Below are 21,427 nucleotides of genomic sequence, written 5' to 3' on the forward strand. Positions count from 1 at the left end.
TTAACTACTAAAAACTTATTGAGACATGTTTCCTTGTATAGCTTTATTCTGATACACATGATTTTTCTATAATTAAAGAAATGGATATGTAATTGAAAAAAATCTATATATTTCAGAGAATTAGAGATTTTGACATTGGACATATTCACAACAAAAGCAGTTATCTTCCACTTGACCCCAGCAGCAGTGCTTGTGTGTTTGAAATTACAAAAGACGTATGAGACATAGTTGCAACATAGAACAGAGTTTTATTAAATATCCTGGAATATATACAGCAGGATTAAAAGAAAAATGGTAGTGTCATTTTTTTTTTTGCGGTACGTGGGCCTCTGACTGTTGTGGCCTCTCCCGTTGCGGAGCACAGGCTCCGGACGCGCAGGCTCAGCGGCCATGGCTCACGGGCCCAGCCGCTCTGTGGCATGTGGGATCTTCCCAGACCGGGGCACGAACCCGTGTCCCCTGCATCAGCAGGCGGACTCTGAACCACTGCGCCACCAGGGAAGCCCGGTAGTGTCCTTTAATAAAGTATCTACAACATGGTTGCTTTCTGTGAGTTGTTATCTCATTTGACCATCATAATCCTATATGGAAGATATTTCTGTATGTGTGAATAAAAATTTAAGGATCCAGAGAAGTTGAGTCATTTTGCTCCTGGTTCCACTTTAGTTTTAAAGTTCTTATTCTCTTTCAAAATCTACTCACTAGTGGATGATATTTTTTCAACTAATATACTTCACAAACAAATAGTGATAGTTATAAAGCAGTGTTCTCTAACATAAATATGCAACTGACATATGTAATCGCACTTGTACTTTTTAAGTTTTCCAGTAGCCATACTTACAGAAGTAAAATTAAACAGGCAAATTTTTAAAATAATGTTTTTATTAATCCAATATTTCTAAAGCTTTTCATTTCAATATGTATCTAACATAAAAATTATTAATGAGCTATTTTACATTTTTATATTAAAGCTACAAAATCTGTTGTATATTTATAATTATAGCACCTTTCAATTTGGACGAGCCACATACTAGCTTTTCTGTAGTTACTCTGGCTAGTAGCTACTGTATTGGACACTGTAGCTCTAGGACTTCAAAGTTAAGCAGAATTCTGCCATCATGGATCTCACTCTAGTATGGAATGGCAGAAAACAGCAAATGCCAATGTCATATTAGAAAATCCATGAAAAAAGCATATTTTATGTTATGGGGCTGCAAACAAGTGACACCCACACTTAAATGGTCAGGAAGTTTTCCTACAGGAAGGGATGTTAGCTGGGACATACGTAATAAGAAGGAGTTAGTCAAAGGAAGTGTAGGAGGAAAAGTACATCACGCAGAAGAAATAACTTGTTCAAAAGCCCCAAAATGGAAGTGTATAAAAATCAGAAATAACTTTAATAAGGTTGAAACAGTATAATTTGGTTAATGTCCAGAGAAGAAATTCTCCAGTGGCAAAACCATACAGGACTCTGTAAGCTGTGTTAAGAAATTTGAAGAAAAAAGAAACAAAATTGAGTTATTTGTATTGAGGTGGATGGACCTAGAATCTGTCATAGAGCGTGAAGTAAGTCAGAAAGAGAAAAACAAATACCGTATGCTAACACACACATATGGAATCTAAGGGAAAAAAAAAAAAAAGGTCATGAAGAACCTAGGGGTAAGACAGGAATAAAGACACAGACCTACTAGAGCATGGACTTGAGGATATGGGGAGGGGGAAGGGTAAGCTGTGAAAAAATGAGAGAGTGGCATGGACATATATACAATACGAAACATAAAATAGATAGCTAGTGGGAAGCAGCCGCATAGCACAGGGAGATCAGCTCGGTGCTTTGTGACCACCTAGAGGGGTGGGATAGGGAGGGTGGGAGGGAGGGAGGTGCAAGAGGGAAGAGATATGGGAACATATGTATATGTATAACTGATTAACTTTGTTATAAATCAGAAACTAACACACCATTGTAAAGCAATTATACTCCAATAAAGATGTTAAAAAAAAAAAGAAATTTGAGTTTTATCCTAAGCATTAAAGGAATTCATTCAAGAATTTTAAGCAAGAATTGGCATGATTAAAATTAATGCTGATTTCAACACTGATATTTTTAAAAGCATTTTTAGAAATATTGTGGGGTGGATCTAGCTCTTCACGGACTTGTGAAAGACAACTGTAACCAACTCTGCCTTCAGTGATTCCATATTAGAAGTCTGACAGTTTTATGGTGGAAGTAGTTACAGTTACACTACAGAAATATGCAAGAACAACAAATAAAGACCCTCTGCCCCCATACACACTTCAGAGTGCTAGTTGTTAAACATTTACCAGTGTACCACTGGAAACACGTCGCATATTTATTCAGGGATGCAGTGGTTATAACTCAATTCATTGAGTTTAGGTTTGCCTTTGGAAATAGTTAAAAGTCATCTGGAACCAACTTGTGGGATACTGATGAATGATTAAGTTGCATGGTACCATTTTGGTTTAAGAACAAACTATGACTGAGTAAAGAGGTAACACTGTGTGGTGGTTTTGAACACTGACTCTGGAAAGAGCTGTGTGTTCAAACATTTGTTCTACAGCTTAAAAACCATGTGACCCTAGAAAAATTAATTGTCCTCTGTGGATTTCAATTTTGTCAAATACAAAATTGTATAATCTTCGAGCCTGTCTCATCAGGTTGGTCTAAGGGCATATATGTAAGTCATCTGTAATAGAATATGTCACATGGTAAGTATTGTATGTCTTTACTGTCATATTGGTCCAAAAAGTAAATCCAAATTTAATAAGGTAGCTCAAGTTTCTATGTTGAAGCTCTTCCCAATTTTTTAAAATGACACATTAATTATGTTCAAGCATGGTAGTAATTAGTAATCCAAAACAAATTAAGTTAGGATGTATAGTTTTCATGACATGGTCAGGATGGCCATGTGGAATTTGACTTCATTAATGTTACTGAGGTAAATGTAAATATTGATGTTATATGAGTGGGCATGGTCTTATAACATACAGTATTTTTGCTTTACTTTTGTAATAAATTTAGTTAAGATGTAAAATGAGAAAGGCTGAGGTGTTACTCAATTATCTGTCAAAAAATCATATTTTGTAACTATATGACCAATGAAATTTCAGAATTTAATAATTTTATTAGCACATTATTATTGTTTTCAGTGTATCTTCCAGTACGTTGTCATAGTAATGTTGCTAGTGATGCTTCTTTACATGTTTCTGAAACATGAAAAAAATACTTTTGCAATAGCTTGCATTTTCTATGCATTTTCTAACTTAGATCTTTGTCACAGGGGTATTGTTACCTTGCCAGTATAGTTATTAAATAGAAGCAAAGTCATAAAATCTTTTATCACTTTATCTATGCTGATTATTCAGCCTTATTCCTGAGTTAAAGAACATCCTTCCAAACTGCAAGAACAACAACAAAATAAGTCTCAAAAAAAAAAACCCCAAAATTCACAGCAGGTAGCTTGTGTTGTATCTGTAATGAAAGTTATGCACTAGGATTATATCTTCTTCGTGACATTTTGTTTCTCTTGGACAAGATGTGCATTTTGTGATGTTCAGAGTTTGTTGTTTATGCAGGCATATCTTTTGGGAACCAGATGCTAGTAAGCTGAATAAGAATTACTGCCGCAATCCTGATGATGATGCCCATGGTCCCTGGTGTTACACGGGGAATCCTCTCATTCCTTGGGATTACTGCCCTATTTCTCGTTGTAAGTATATTTTGTGATCTTTTTCAGGTGAACCATTTTAAATATACTGCATGCCCTCTAAAATGATACCTTAACCAGAGGTGGAAACAGTATAGGAGGGCTAGAGTTGATCCCAAAATAAGGATGCATTCCAGACAGCAACACACATACACACAACTTCATCTCTCCTCTAGACAAGGGGACAATCTGCTGACCTTTTAAAAGAGATTTTCCTCCCTCAGAAGATTTCTATTTGGAATTCAGAAGTAATACATGGCCATTGTTCTGACTGGGCTAGAAAGACCTCTCCACCCCCCACCCCACCAATAAATACTAACTGTTCAGCCTCTGAAACTAGCAGAGCTCTTAGCAAAGTCCCCAGCCCACTAACAGGTCCATAAACACATCAGAGATAGTTGTGCTTCCATTTTCTTCTCAGCTGTTTAGGCCAAGACTAAGAAGCCTGAAACATTCCATCTACTTCTCTGAGCCCAAGATGATTTTGTTTAAAAAGTATTAGCACATAAAGTAAAAGATATACGTAAAATGTATAATATATGTCTGATACACTTCATGTAAAAGAGCACCTATATAGCAATAAGTAAAAGATGAGATGATTCGAGAAAGCTGAAGATGAATCTTCAAGAATAAACTTAATAAACAAATGAAAAGATATTAAAACTTAATAGTAAGAAAATATAATAATTATAATGAAAAGATAAAAGCATAAGAAATCATTTCCACCTATCAGGTTGGCAAATAAGAAGATGATTGCTAATGCCTAATATTAGTGAGAACCTGGGTAATCAGACTCTCTCAATACTGTGCTGCTCTGTGTACTGGGAAGCCTGTATTGAAGTCAGTTTGGGGAAACGTATCAGGATTTTCAACCTCTGCACGACTGACATTTTGTGCTGGATAAACCTTTGTTACGGGAGGCTGTCCTATGCATTATAAGATGTTTGGTAGTGTCCCTGGCCTCTACCCACTAGATGTCAATAGCATCACCTCCACTGAGAACTGCTAATGGAGAGTAATGTATATTGAGATGAAAATATATCCTCAATGTGTTATTGATTGAGTGAAAAAGACTTATAAAGCTCTCTTAGTAGCAAGAGACCATTTTACTGTAGTACATGTCTCACAGCTCTGTTTATAGCAGATATCTTTTTTTTTTTTTTTTTGTGGTACGAGGGCCTCTCACTGTTGTGGCCTCTCCTGTTGTGGAGCACAGGCTCCGGACGCGCAGGCTCAGCGGCCATGGCTCACGGGCCTAGCCGCTCTGCAGCATGTGGGATCTTTCCGGACCGAGGCACGAACCCATGTCCCCTGCATCGGCAGGCGGACTCTCAACTGCTGCGCCACCAGGGAAGCCCTACAGCAGATATCTTTAAACACTATGTTAAACTGCCTTCTTGTTTAAAAAAGACTCGTTTTGTATGTTCAATAAGAGTCCTGTTTTAAGAATATTTTTCACATGAGACAAGGCAGTAGCAAGTACCTTGAAAATAGCAGCAAAAATACTCACTTTAAAAGAGATTAGATTAAGAAATGATGTTTGCTTTAAAACATAAAACACAAACACAAGTCTATATTTTCCATAATATACATCAAATTAAAGAGATAATTTCTCACCATAAATTGTAACACTAGTCACGTTTCGTGAAATTTTAGCATAAAAGCAAACTTTTAAAATATGATGTTAATCAATTTTATCTATAGTTAAAACTTGGAACTTCCCAATCTATTTTTAATAAAGAAATTTTCTATAATAGTAAGTAAATATATGTTCACAAAGAAATAGTATTTCATATTGTGATATTTCATTTCATCAGCTTTAATCATAGCCTTTCAAATTAATTAGTGTTCTCCTAATGTTCCTAACTTATCCCAGATTAGGGTTTGCATAGGTCCTGAAAATGTTCTTTTATAGAAGATGTCTTTCTGGTTTTAACATTAAAATAAACAAGCAACAGACCAACCTTTCCAACCTCTCTGGTGTACAAAAAAATTTTTTTAATGGTGAAAGTTGTTATTTTTTTCTAAGTATTAGCTTTATTTCATGGTACCTCTTTGTGAAGTTTCTACGATTAAGAATAATGGAGCCTAACAGACTCTTCAATGACCTAGGAAGAAGGATAAAAGTCAATGACCTGGCTTCTAAAACAAGTTCTATTGCTTTCCCTATAGAATTCCAGATTTCTAAAAATCACAGTAGCCTAATTTTAGTACGTAGATATAGTTAAGAGTAAAATGTTCCCATAGAGAACTGTGATTTGGCTTATAAATTTGAGACAAGACTCTAATAACTTTAAAGTTTTTAAAGCATATTTTCAACTAACATTTTTAAACTAAAAGTAATGTGCTATTGAAAGACTTCAGGGTGTTGCTAGTATTTGATTAAATGCTACTGCAGATAACTCATTTATTTCAATGTATTCTGAACATTAATTAATTTCAACAAATATTTCTACACTGTCATTTTTCTAACTAATATTTATAGCCAGGATTTATTTACAGTTTTCTTGCTGGTGAAAGGCTAATAAAATTTATCTTTAGAAGATTTGAGTTCTTATTTATTTAACTTCAGAGACTATATATCATTTTCATAGTGCACATTTGTATTACAAACATGTAAAGGTTTGTATTCCTTTTAAAAAAATGCTTACAAAATAATATTTAACATATATTTTTAAGGTTCTCAAGATGCAAAAATAAAACTGTAGAAATGTCTACATTTGTCTATACACATATACACAGTATATCTTAGAAAATTCTTAAGTATTAAGAGAGCATAGTGGTATAGAGTTTCAACTCTGATTTCCTGGGTAAGGATTTCAGTTCTATCACTTTAAGTGCCTTGGGTAAATTACCTCCACCTCAGTTTCTATTTATTTATTCATTTGTTAATAATTTTAAATTGTGCTCCTATTGTGTGCAAAGCCCTATATATCATTCTAGGTATAGAAAATATAAACAATGTTTCCTACGCTCAAATCGTTTTCAGTGTACAGAGGAGACATTTTACATACATAATCGCAAATAAAGTCATTTAAATACATACATATTAATATTAAAATATATAATAAGAATGGGAATACAAATGTCAGCGTGGAAAAGGTGTGCTGTTCATAAAGTTTCGAATTTGAGTTGAAACTTTAAGGATCTATTAAAAGAAAGTTTTATTTACGTTTTCAGTAAGAGCACATGTTTGGTTTTGAGGCCATATAAACACACACACACACACACACACACACACACACTCGTACACTTCCATAGGAAAAACTTTTATCATTGACATGTTTTCCTTCTTCAAATTTAAGGTGAATCAATATAAAGTAAGATTTGTATCATATATAGTTGTTCAGATTTGAGTACTATGGTGGAGACGTAAGGGAAAAGTAAAAGAGAAGTGAAAATAGTATTTTAAGGTAAAATGGAAAAGGCCTAGAAAGCAGAAGAAACTAGAATGCTTTCAAAAAATTCATAATCTAACCAGCAACCCAGAATCTCTAGAAATCTGATTTTAAGTGGTAATGCAGCTTCTTCTAAATTGTGAGAAATATTGGCTTAGAGGAAAATCTATATATATGCTCTTAATTATTAAAGCCCCTAAATGATAAGATCTACACATTTAAAAAAATTTAAATATTTTAGTAAGGTACAATAATGAACGAAATACTTTGTTGACGTATTAACTTGATGCATAGAAATCGGAAACTTGATATGCAATTAAGAATACAATGAATAGTGTAGTCTTTCTCACCACAAACGATACACAGAACAGATATCTAGTTTTTTATTTTAGAATTTTTATGTAAATAACTTGAGTGGAAAAAGCAATATCCTTGATGTTTTAATGACCATAGTCGGCCTCCATTCTAATTTGTACTGTGAACTAAAACAATGACCTCAGGTGACTCTAAGACAAAACCATCCCCAAGAATAAACTAAAGGGAAAGGGAAATGATGAAATTTGTATGTTCACCTTTACGTTTATTCACTTAAAATATCTAGATCTGGAAAATGGACATAAATAAAAACGCTTTAGCATGTATTAATTTTCTCAAGATTTCCCATAAATAAAAATCAGATTTGCGTCTATTACAAAGGAATCCATATGCCATTTTTGTTTTGTTGCCGGTTTATTTGAGCTCAGGGCACTTCCAGAGACTAACAACCAGCTGGGTCTAAACAATGCCTGACTAAACTCTATGTCATCAGTTCTGGACAGTCACACACTAAATTCCAGGAAATGTACCTCATTCATTACTACTTAAGTATTTTCAAATCCTAGCATCCTCCAAGCCTTTCTCTTGGCAGCAATTAAACCCCACTCAGTAGGGAGGTTGTAAAAAAGTAGTAAGTATGAAATTTTAGTTATAATTTATTGGCAGTTTCTGGTGTTCTTTTTTTTAAATACTTTTCCCCTTACTACCTAGAAAAACCAGTCTGTGAAATATACTAACAAAGCATAATTATATTTGGCTATCCCTCTTTTTCCATGAGTGACCTTGATTTCTATCTTCTCGAATTCTTAAAAAAGTTTTCTGAAACATAGGAAGTTTTAATTATCCTTAACCATAAGTAAAAAAAGTAATTTTCAGAAAAAATATAAATGGGTCAAATTAAAGCTACGTAGTTTATCTATATGAATGGCCCAAATAAACAATAATAAGCATTAGTGCTGTTCGGTGGAATGTTCATTGTGTACGATGTTTGGCATCTTGGGAGAATGAGGCAGCTCCTTGGTGCTAGCAGTGTAATTCAAACTGCCAACATCCATCAAACCACATACCTGATAACCTTCACAGTCATAAAACAGGGCTTTCCTCACATGACCCACTACCAGTAGGTGCATGCTTTCAACTTTGTCTAAAAGTGATACATAATTACTCAAAAGAGTATTACTGCATTTTATTTTTGAATAAAATGTAAAGAATTGTAGTAAATTATCCATTTATGGATATTTGGATTTCAATACACAATTCTGGTTCTATATAACAGAAATATGTATGTAAAAATTATGTATATACATATATATTTGTTTTTACAGGTGAAGGTGATACCACACCTACAATAGTCAATTTAGACCGTAAGTAATCTTTCAAAATAATATATGTGAGTCTCTATGTGTCAGAAGTGATGTCATTATTTTCTTCATAGAAAAATAACTTATCATTATATAAACTTCCATCATAAAAATAAAATAATCTATTTTATTTGAACATTTTTTTTCTGTGTGCATGTGTAAAGGTGTTACAAAGGCAACTGCATACTGAATATCAAAATTCAATGCTCTGTCACAAAGTATGTTATATTTAACTTTGAAAAAAGCATGTATATTGCTTTTACCTAATTGGGGGCAGAAGGTATCCATTGGACTTTCACCATCCTTTAAATTAAATCAGGATGCTACAGTCAGAAAGAATGAAACCAGAAGGTTGGAAAGTTATGCAGTGTCTTTATCTTGCTCTATCTTTAAAGCTCTTTGCATGCTCTACGAGGCAAAAGATGACACAATCTGAGAGGTTCAGTTAATCCTCAGCTTAAGGAAATCTGTTGGGAGCTGCTTGTATCCGATTTTCACACATTTCTTGGGCTGAAGGAAGTTACTCAAATGTTTTGATTTAAGAGACCACCTGCTGTGTCCCAGGCTGAAGAGCAAATGGAAATCTATTTTAGACCATGGACAAGAGTGGAAAGGATAAGGCAAGGAACACCAAGGAGGGTCAGGAAAAAGTTTACTTCAAAGAATTCTAAATTATATCTTTTGGATATAATGATTTAGACATAATTATGTCATTTGGATAAAATTTCAATTAATATAACTTTGGTAACATGTTGCAAAATGGTTCTACATTCTTACTATACAAATTCATAAGTAATAAACCAAATATAGTTTTTTTATTTTCACTTAGGCTATTGCTTTTCATTGACATTTAGAAACAAGCACTGTAAATAACATTGTTCCATTTTATGTTGAGGTTGTTAAGGGAAATACAATTAATGTTAGACCTGAAGAACTTGTACCTAGTGAGCAAAGCCACTGTCACTATCATGGTAATGCTATTGACCTTGAGTTGATAAGTTTTTCTGTGCTACCCATCTACTTAGATGAGGATAGCAAACATTTTGGGCCTGATTTGGCACTGTAGTTACGCTATTTACCTTCTTTTGTCCAAAATGTTCTTCTGACACAATTACAGTAATTACATTTGTGTAGTTACCATTGCACTAAAGAAAGCTGAGAGGCACGGATTATTTCAAAATGTTTTATCAAAATGTTATGTTTGGTCCTCTTTTTAGATCCTGTAATATCTTGCGCCAAAACAAAACAACTGCGAGTTGTAAATGGGATTCCAACACGAACAAATGTAGGATGGATGGTTAGTTTGAAATACAGGTAATTATTAATAGACACAAATCATACATATCTGGATTATTTGCAAAAGTTATATTCCCAGCAGTATGGCCACGTGTAGTCGTGCAGGTTGTGCCCTCCACAAGGCACCTGTATGAGGGGGGGCACAAGAGGGGACTAATCACATTCTGCTTGCCAAAAGCCATGGATTTTGCAATTTGTGCCTCCAGAGATGGTGCCATTTTAAATGCTTACAAAGGTCCTATATGTGTTTGCATTGTCCCTGATATGGCACTTCAATTCTCGTAAAGCAAAAGACAACTACACAGAGAACCTACCTATACCTTGATATCACCATATAGTTATAATACTTATGTTATTAATTTCCCAATCTAGTATATTATGAGATTATTTTTTAACTTGTCTATGTACAATCATATCAAAAATTTTATATTTGTTTTAAATTTCTGACTTTTTAATTGTCATTCTAATGAAAAATAGCAATAATTTAAAATTCTAGAACATTTCGTCATTAAGGAAAAGATTAACAAATTATACTGATAGTTGAACAGTCTCGAAATTATAATATTCAGTGTGGATAAAAAAATTCTTGACATGTCTATTTCTCAATGTTGTAAGGATCAATGCCATGTTCTATGTAAAATTTTTCAAAATATACTGTTATACAAAATTAAGATTAGTAGTTATGTTGTAAGAATTAAATATTGAAAACAGGAGTTAGCTTAAAACCTGATCATACAACTTTCTATGTACTACACATATTGTACTGTATGGTCAGAATGTTAAAATATCTTTGTCTATATCTATCTGTATTGGAGCCTCATCATGCAACATACACCAAAGTGCACCTGAATTCTAGCCACATTTTCCCTTGTTTTCAAGACACCCCATGTTTCTCTCTCCGAGCCTTTGTGCTGTGGTTCCCACTGTATGTTGTAGCTTTCTTCCTCTGTATTTTATGCCTGGAAAATCTTTCATTCTTTAAATACCAACTGTAATATCTCCTCTTTTTGGAAACCCTCCCTGTTCCTTTACCTCTAGCCTCCTAGAATAGCGGAAGAATATCCATTTTTTTTAACCATAACCAAATCACAGTGGCATTAAATTAGAATAGAGACAACTTGAAACTGAAGTGTTTTTTAAATAAGTCAATTCTTAACAAGCATGAAGTTTAAATACTTTGATATATATATGACTTTAGATACCAGGTAGAAGATGGCCTAAAGTTCTCTTTTAGTGTATCTTTCTTCCAAGGAGTAACTCATCAATTTTTATAAATATTTATGTTGATAATTGTAGGGTAGCTGTCCTGGGTGTGTAGTACCAAAATAGATTTATGAAACTCACCATATTAAAGCTGCTGTGCAATGAAGACTTAATGAAGGCTGTAAAACTGGGGGGGGGTGTTTTATTTTCTTTATTATAGAAAATGTTCCAAGAATCTACATCTTTGAACTAATTAGAGGATCTTTGCAAATCTCATTACTCGAGAAAAAAAACAGGCAAATACTTTTCAATTTATTCTTAGTCAAAGGAGACTTCCTTTGGAAGTCACCATCCTTGGAGAAGCAGGTGAAACTGTTTTTCATCATATCAGAGTAGTATAAACTTTTTTTAAATAGTACTTTTCCTTTTAAATGCAAGTTCTTAGTAACAACAGCTGCTTAGCTATTCTTCCAAAACTCACAGAGAGGAATAGAAATTCAAACTCGATATATATTCTTAACCTCCTGTGTGGTACAGGCCATAAATAACTGTGGTCTTAGTCTGGCAATCTTATTCTATTACCCTCTGAAGCACTGAACATCTGTACTCTTTGGAAATGTAAATTGTGAATAGTTGTACTTTTTTCCATGTGTCTGCCAAAAAGTAATGGATTTACAGATTTTGGATACATCAAATAAATGTTCTAGTATTTATTATTCTCTACAAATATTTTATAATTTCCTAGATCTCTCTTGCAAAATTGTTTTGATTTTATAAATAAATGTTATATTGTTGGTCTTAAGCTGAACAAACAAATTACTCAAACTCAGTTATACTCTAAGTTAATATATCAGAACTACATAATGGTAATGGAAGAAGGGAATAGCACATAAATATTATATATGGTTACCACCAGATGGTTTTTAGGTTTTAAATAAAAACTCAAATTTGCAGTTTTCATAATCAAACACTGAATTTAAAATAGGTCTAATTATCCTATATTTGTAGCACATACTTTCTCACACAAGAATAGACACATACACACGTGAACATATGTGTTGGGAATGGATCTTCGTGTGTAGTGACAGGGTTCCTCATACAAAAATAAAGTTGCTTTCATAAAATTGTAATCACATTATGAAAAAAGTTCTAATGCTATAATCATCAAATATCATCCTTCTGATAAAAGGATTACTCGTTTTATTCTAGTTGGGTTAATGTCTACATTTTTCTCTCAATGTGTTTAACAAATGGAGCCATAGGTTTTGCATTAATTGGCAGGCACCCTTTCTGCACAGACGTTACTTGTTTCTCTTTCCTCTTTCTCTTAGAAATAAACATATCTGTGGAGGATCATTGATAAAGGAAAGTTGGATTCTTACTGCAAGACAGTGTTTCCCTTCTCGGTAAAGTATTTCTGAAACCAATATTTGTTTTGAGCATTTAAAAATATGTATGGCTTCCATTTAGCTTTTAGGCTTAAGAATGTGTATTCATTTAACAGAGATTCACCAGCATAGCGTGAACAAATTAATTTATTTTTTTAGATTTAGCTTATAAAATTTACCTTGACTTAATTGATACTTACTTATGGGTACTACTTCTGTTCACCTCTTTCCACGATTGGCACTACTTTCATTTGAGGAAAAATTTGGTAGAATTATGTTAATAATTTTTATCCCAACCTCCTTCTTGCACTGTATATTTCTAGATATTCTTTTTCTGAATTATCAACAAACTTCTCTCAATCCTCACTTCTTTCTTATGTAGAACAAGCCTCAGAATAATACTGAGAATAATTTTCAATGGAAATTAGCCTAAGGAAAAAATAAGGAGGTAGCATTTGTAAGCTTACTCCTTGATTCCCATTAAGGTCACATTGATTTTGTTAGTATAAATATTCAATCCCTATTAACAAACCAAACATACACATTTGAGATAAAAAGGAAAATCTGCAATAAATTATAACTCATGTAATGTGCTTTACCTGAGAATGTTTCATAAATGACCTACTCTCTAGCAAAAATAAGCAAGTTTTCGAAAAAAAAAAGCCATTTAGAATTTCAGCAATTTAAAGGTTCTTCCTGCTTATATGTTCTTGTAGTATTCAGAATCTCCCATAACAAATGTGTTGCTCTTTATTATATTTTAAAGTTTAAATTTAGGTTATTTATCTGCCCTTATAAGCTAATATAACAATATATGTGATTAATATTACATATTTTAAAGTTATTTTTTATATTTTAATTTTTTACTTAGAAACAAAGACTTGAAAGATTATGAAGCTTGGCTTGGAATTCATGATGTCCATGGAAGAGGAGATGAGAAACGCAAACAGGTTCTAAATGTTACCCAACTGGTATATGGGCCGGAAGGATCAGATCTGGTATTACTGAAGCTTGCTAGGTGAGTTCCTTTAGATAGTTTCATATTTTTAATATAGAATGGAATTGTTGAAGCTTTTTCTTCAACTATGTTCTTATTCTTTCTCTCTCATGTAGATGTATTATAAAAGCATATGTCACATGGTGTGTGTGTGTGTGTGTGTGTATATATGTGTGTGTGTGTGTATATGTGTGTGTGTGTGTGTGTTCAGAGGCAGAGAGAGGGGCATTTTCAAATTTTTCAAAAGTGAATAAATGAAATTGGACCAACAGTATGATCAGCCTGCTCTAAAACCAAAGGTTAGTGAGCAATTATATGATAACTTCAACAGGTAAAATAATGATTAAAAAAATAGCAGTGACCATTTGTTCTTAAATATTTGTAAGTAAATATTCATTTCTCTACTACCTACTCTGAAGCACAATTGTTTATTCTCTCTAAATGAATCATATTAAACATTCACACTACATTTTAATATGTTAATTTTGTGTTGAATCCAATCAAGGTTACTTACCATTATATTTTCTCTTTTCAGGCCTGCTGTTCTGGATGATTTTGTTAGTACAATTGATTTACCTAATTATGGGTGCACAATTCCTGAAAAAACCACTTGCAGTGTTTATGGCTGGGGCTACACTGGATGTAAGCTATTTTTAGAAAGATAAGGCAATATCATATGTATTTTGTAAAAATATTTTGTATTTCTTTATTTTTCTCACCTTACCCTGCGCTCGTTAACTGTACATATTTTGCGCCATTCTAGTGATCAACTCGGACGGTCTATTACGAGTAGCACATCTCTATATTATGGGGAATGAGAAATGCAGCCAATATCATCAAGGGAAGGTGACTCTGAATGAGTCTGAAATATGTGCTGGGGCTGAAAATATTGTATCAGGACCATGCGAGGTAAAAACAGAGATTTTTACGTAAGGAGTATGTGATGGATAGCATAGTTTCTTGTGTTTATATTTTCTATTTTTCTCAAATGAGAATCATTATAAACCAACCTGTTCTAAGAGAGAGGAATTGAAAAAGATAACCCTTATTATCCTTGTACTTTTTTTTAGCTAAATAGTGAAGCAATCCATGTTTCATTAGCAGCAAACTAAGATGACATTTGTCTCTCAAAAAACAAGAATACAGCCAAAACTCTAAGAGAAAGCTGTTCAAATTAGAAGTATCCAATATGCAGTTTGATACAATAGCTTGCATTTTTCTAATGTTTTTCTAAACGTATCTGATCTTCCCAAATTCTAACTTATCTCTATTAATTTTAATAAGAGATACATGCCTGCTTTTAAACTTTTAAATATGTTTTTGGTTAAGCCAGTGTGTGTGTATGTGTGTGTGTGTGTGTGTGTGTGTGTTTAAACAAATTCTATTTAAAAAACCAAAAGGTCAAAGTTTATGATTTTAAGAGCTTGGACATTTTCATTTGTTAAGCAACTGTTCTTTCCACTTGGCAGTGTTCCTATCCCTGTTTGACATAGACAAGCTGTTAAACTGTTATTTTTGATGTTTTTAAGTTAAAGAATTTAAAAATTGCATTAAAATAATACGATTAAAAACTGATTGTGTGTTTATAACCACTTTCAAATCTGGTGTTTTTTCCAGTAAATCAGTATCACTAAGATTTTCAACACAAATGAAAATCTACTAGGAGAAAGAATTATTTATTTATCTGTTTGTTTACTTATTACTGAGTTCTGTAAACACCAAGTTTTGAGCTAGACCAGATCTTTGAGATATTTAGAAAGCTTGCACTTATCCCAGCCCTACTGCCATTACTACTTTGACATCTGCTCTTCAGGAATAGCCTATAATCTGGTTTGTCATCTATACATTCTTAGATTCCTAACTTTATCACTGAAAAATTTATCACATAGTTATTTTTATCTATATTTATAATCAATCAAATTGATTCAGCCACTTCTCAAAAATGCACTCATCCTCCAGGATTTTTTTTTTTTTGCATCACTGATATTTGAAACAGGGTAATATAATAATCAAACCAGGGAAATCTAGACACCTAAAAAAGAAATCTCCTAAACATTTGTTTAATAGCAATAGCATCACATTTAGTGAAAGTCCCTCAAAATCAATTCTCAAAATGAATTGATTTGAAGAGTTCATATCATTAATCACTGGTGCATTAATTTAAAAACCAGATTAACAGGGCTTCCCTGGTGGCGCAGTGGTTGAGAGTCCGCCTGCCGATGCAGGGGACGTGGTTCGTGCCCCAGTCCGGGAAGATCCCACATGCCGCGGAGCAGCTGGGCCCATGAGCCATGGCCGTTGAGCCTGCGCGTCCTGAGCCTGTGCTCCGCAACAGGAGAGGCCACAACAGTGAGTAGGCCCGCGTACCGCAAAAAAAAAAAACAGATTAACACCTGTGGCAGAGTTTATATGAAGTCTCTTTGAATAAACTATTTTCCTTAGTGTTTTATCTTCTATTTCACCCCCACCTTGATTTTCTCTGTCACAGAATGTTAATAGCTCTCTTCTTTCCACCTGTATTACAGAACTAAATTTTGCAGTAGTTTAGTTTTATCTCATCACATCACTACTGGGGGAAAATTAAGATAGTCGGAAGCACTCTTCTAAATACAAAGATGCCAAAAATTCGTCACTGCAATCCTAGGAAGGCTACATGGCACAAAAAAGTGATGCAGCATTTTTTAATGATTATATATAACAATATGTATAAACATATATGTATATAAAAATATACACACGAATCATTTTATCAATCTATTCATCTTTCATCTATCACCTATCTATATATGATGATACAACAGGATTACCATACAAGAAATGCCATGAAATCACAGACTACCTTCCACAAAGGGGAAAAAAATATAAATATAACTATATTAACTACTAAGACTAAGTGGAGAAACATTCCTTTTTTCTGCCTGGAAAAGCAATTTCCACATAGTAAACAGAATTATTTTACCACCTACAAGTTTTTATTTAACTGTTAAAATCATTCTGGGGGCAGGATTGAGGGAAAGGAAAAAAATTAGAAATAAGAGAAAACTTAATGTGGGTTAATCCTTAAAACTGTATGATTACAGGTGAGTTTTTGATACGTGTATTTTTCTACATTTTCCAAATTTTCTATATTGAACACACTTTGAACATCAGAAGAAAGTCAAAATAAATATGAAATCTACCTTCTTAAAGAGCTATCAATGGTCACGTGTTAATTAGTCTGCATTCAACAAAGGCAAAAAACACTTTAAAACATGAGTGACTATTTTAGAAAAGACAAGTCATACTTAAATGATAACTACACATGATAGAACACTTTGAACTTTTGTACTTATCTCAGTCCAACAGAAAGACAACCAATGGCCTAGTACATCAATTTTATGTCTTCATATTTCAATTGAAGTTATTCTCTTGTTTTGCACATATGTATGTTTGAGATATAAATCGATACAGGAAATGTTAATGAATTGTCAATTTTTATTTCTAAAATAATACTTTGTTGTTGTTATTGTTGCATGTCTTCTTCCTAGGGAGATTATGGTGGCCCACTGGTTTGTGAACAACATAAAATGAGAATGGTTCTTGGTGTCATCGTTCCTGGTCGTGGATGTGCCATTCCAAATCGTCCTGGTATTTTTGTCCGAGTGGCATATTATGCAAAATGGATACACAAAATTATATTAACGTATAAGGTACCACAGTCGTAGCTGATGTAACTGTGTCTGAAGCTTCCAATACAACTCTCCTTTACATGAAGATTTCAGAGAACATGGAATTAAAATGTAACTTAAAAAATCCCAAGACAACTACTTGAGTGTCATGTTTGTTAAGATACTCACTAATATTTATGGGTGTTTTCTGTTGTTTCGTTTGTCAGTGTTATTTTGTAAATGTTGAAGTGAATTAAGGTACATGCAAGTGTAGTAACATATCTCCTGAAGATACTTGAATGGATTAAAAAATGCAAAGGTATAACTGCTGGATGCTAAAGATATAATGGAAAAGATCAACTAATCTCTCTCCGCTGCTTTCCAAGGTTAGTTTCTCAATAATAAATAAGCCATAAGTTAAACATTATTTCAACCTCACAAAAACAATTTATATCTTGTGTCCTTAAATTGTAACTCTATATTAAATTATATTACCTTTAATACGCCATACATTATATTTCATTCATTTCTCCTCACCATGTATCCTGTAATACTGGTACATATACTCCTTTATAAACGCATATACCTATACACAAATGCCTGGGTACACATGTGCATGCACTACAGTTCAAATTGTAGTGTATCTAATATAGCCCCTAAATGTTCTGAAATTGTGTACTTATAGTTTTTCCTTAATAAAAATATAAAAAATTCTAAAGACCAGTAGAAATATTAAAGAAAGGTGCAAGATAGAAGTGACTAGATCATCCTCCATCCATAATCTGCAGATGACCTCTACTGGTTGTCATGTGAGGTGTGGTCATGACCTACGAAATTAAATAACACCTAACCTAGGTTCTTACATATATTTATTATCCAAGTTATTTTATGTAGTTTCTAATTCTTAAAGAGAAAAGGCTAATATGTGTAGTAGTATTATTTCTTTCCTTCAAATTTAGGGACAATTATTTATGCAAGATGTTTTTAGATCTTTTTTCCTAAAGTATTTAAAAAATTCTGAGATGACTAATTGAAGTTTAAAAGTGTTTTGGTCTTTAAAATGTATGTAAATATGTTAACTCTAAGACTTGCTACTGTGATTGGCTTCTATCTCACCTTCTTTAAATTAAAAACAATATTTAAGAGGAAAATTTCCATGTCTCCAAAATTTGTAAACAGCTTTTCATCAAATTATGCATTAAAATATATATTGAAGAAAGAAGTCAGAACACTTTTCTCTACCTGGAAATCTTTTAGCCTAATAAAACTTTAGTCAAGTAAAGGAAAAAAAATGTAAAAGGAAAGGAAAGGAACTAGCTTTTCTAAACTCTGTATTCAGTTATTTTTTAAAGTACAGTTAAATCTGCTGAATGAGATATTTTATCAAAAATATCTTCATTTTATCTTTATTTTACATAGATCTTTCCTAATGCATGGGAAATATTCAGATTTTGTATTCTGTATGATAACAACCAAATCATACTTATTGTTGTATTAGTCATGATTAGCTAAAGATGATGTATTTGCCAAGAAATGAAATAACAAAGAGTAATAGGATAGGTCTGAATTTTCACAAAATATTCCTGTATAAAAGTTCTCTAAAAATAATTATTTGAATATTTTGAATCTAGTATTTCCATTTCTCTAATTTGTTTCTTTTGGATGGTCTCAATTAAGGCCAGGGATTCAAATGGTGCTCTAAAATCTCCATAAGACAATGTTCAATCTTGAGTAAAACGGTTTTAACTTTACTCAAGAGCTTAGTCCACAGAGTATAGGGCAGCAAATCCAGAAATGTTTTTCCAAATTGTGCCATTTTATTTATTTATTCTCTGTAATAAGATATGTGCTGGTATCAAGAAACAGTGAAAGCAAAGAGAGATCCAACAAGTTGCTAGTCCATACCAGCTTACCTGATTGTATTTCTCTCTCCCTTGTGTACTATACCATTATAATCAACATACAGAAATTTCAAAGGCATATTGTCTAAATATTAAAGTATTTTTCAGTTTCTTCTTGCTAACTGGCAAAATTTTATTGTCACATATTAATGATATTTGTAAAACATTTACTGAATTGTAATTCTTTTAAATACTCACATTTTAAAATATTTCTTTTATGTCTTTTCCTCTAAATTTCCACAGAGAGATAGGGATGACCTAGATACAAAATGAAGCTAACTTTATAGACATTTTGAACTCAGTGTTTTCCATTTTATTAAAGGGTAAAAACAAGACCACCAATAAACCATCAGACGTGTAAAATGCAGTTCTTTCTTTGAGAGTTTCCTTTTAATAGGAGGAGATTGATGGAATTGATAATAAAAGCAAGATGAACAAGACCCATGTTATTTTAGGTGGTACAACAGGGAATAATCATGTCATTTTTCTCTGGTGAAAGATACTATTTCCTGGGCATTCTTTTCTTAATAAACTACAAAAAAAATAAATAATCCAATTTATCTAAAAATCAATTTCGAGTCACGGAAAAAAGATCTTTTAAATTAGAAGTTTTCAACGTTATTTTTATTTTGGCTGTTTGAATAATGGTTATATGCTATTATAATTGTGGACATTTTCTTATGTCTACCAGGAATAGTAATGTAAAATTAAAATATTTGTCATAATGCCTCTGCCGTGCAGAAGGGATGATAATCCTTTTGTATACTTCTTTAATTTTATTGTAAAATGTGTAATGACTTTTACCTATCTGCTGTGGGCAGGTCCTCAGTACAATGGTTTATATTGAGTCAATCTCTAGTAATAACAGGCTCTTGCTTGCTATCTAAGTGTTTCAAACTATGGGAAATGTGAGACACTGGAAGGCAAGAAAAATAACCATAATGACATGTGATAGCAAAATTGTATTTCACTTATTCCTGTGAATATTTCTTGTTGGTACCAATGGTACTGTACAAAGTGAATGTTATAGCCACAATATTCTCTTGAAAAAAACGCTGTCAAGAAATAAGAAATTGCTGTCAGGAATTTTCTTGTTGTTTCTAAACATTTTTTTAAAAGAAATAATGGTTTTGCAATATAGGGATCATGAGGTAAAGAATTTTAGTAAACTCTCATACTAAAAAATTTTTAAATTGACTTGGTCCAAAAAAGAACTACTTTCAATCAATTATATCCCATATTTATAGACAAACTCATTTGAGAAATAAAGTTATTTTAAATGAGATATAGTCTTTATGTGAATAAGTTACTTTTCACAATAAAATCCAATAAGAATTTATCTTTCAACGTTCAACTGAATTTTCAGCTAAGAATTTACTAATACAAAAAAAGATGTTAAAATTCTCTGGACCCTGTAAATCTTGACAGTGTAATTTTAAGTAGGTTCATTTCCATTTGCACAGAAAGTTTCTGTCTTTAGGAAACTGAAAATGTAATACTGTGGATGTTATGACTGTCTTGTGTGTAAATAGGAAATAGATAATCTGCCTATTGAGTGGTATAGCTGGACGCTTACCCAAAAGGGGAACACTGTGGTTATGACGTGTATATACATTTTCTGTAGTTAATAAAGTTGTTATTTTTATAACCATGATTATATTATTATTAATAATAATAAAATATTTTATCAAAATGCTCTCTTTTTCTTATTTTAGTTATATACATGGATATATTTGAATCTGCTCTAGAGCCTAACGCAGAAAACAACAATGATCTCATTGACAGAAATTACATATACTTTGTTGCAAGAAATGTCATGTAACCTGTCTATAGAACTAAGACAAAAAAATATTATTCTATTCCAACTTGTATCTATGGTAATATCAGTGGTCTTCAGTAAACTATTAATCTCTATGCACTTCAATTTCTCCCATTGCAAAATATAATTATTCATTCTTCATATTTGCTAGAGTGGTGCTATGATATAATTTGCTTATAAATATATATATATATATATATATATATATATAGTGTCATCATGAATGATCATCTGAATTTCTTTACCATATCACTATATATTACAAAGGGAATTATAATTCAATTAATCAATTTGGAATATATCTTCAAAATATGCATTAAATTCAGAATAAATATGAATCAAATTCACTCATTTCATTCAAATTGGAAGCAAAATTG

The 21,427-nt window shown here is 32.5% G+C and overlaps 1 protein-coding gene across 2 annotated transcripts in view; it reads left to right on the forward strand.

The window, feature by feature from the left end:
- The window catches only part of HGF (hepatocyte growth factor), an 83,254-nt gene extending 62,330 nt beyond the window's left edge, over positions 1–20,924 (forward strand). For both annotated transcript variants that reach the window (XM_022554351.2, XM_022554352.2), the window contains exons 12-19: positions 3,595–3,728; positions 8,764–8,802; positions 10,017–10,113; positions 12,630–12,704; positions 13,558–13,704; positions 14,219–14,325; positions 14,447–14,592; positions 17,211–20,924. In XM_022554351.2, coding sequence (XP_022410059.1) covers positions 3,595–3,728; positions 8,764–8,802; positions 10,017–10,113; positions 12,630–12,704; positions 13,558–13,704; positions 14,219–14,325; positions 14,447–14,592; positions 17,211–17,387 — 922 coding nt within the window. In that variant the 3' untranslated portion in view covers positions 17,388–20,924. The remainder of the gene's footprint in view (positions 1–3,594; positions 3,729–8,763; positions 8,803–10,016; positions 10,114–12,629; positions 12,705–13,557; positions 13,705–14,218; positions 14,326–14,446; positions 14,593–17,210) is intronic.
- The last annotated feature ends 503 nt before the right edge of the window (positions 20,925–21,427 follow it).

This window comes from Delphinapterus leucas, chromosome 9 (genome assembly GCF_059928025.1).
Source record: "Delphinapterus leucas isolate spDelLeu-1000000601 "Yukka" chromosome 9, BTC_Dleu_Yukka2, whole genome shotgun sequence".
Lineage (NCBI taxonomy): Eukaryota > Metazoa > Chordata > Mammalia > Artiodactyla > Monodontidae > Delphinapterus > Delphinapterus leucas.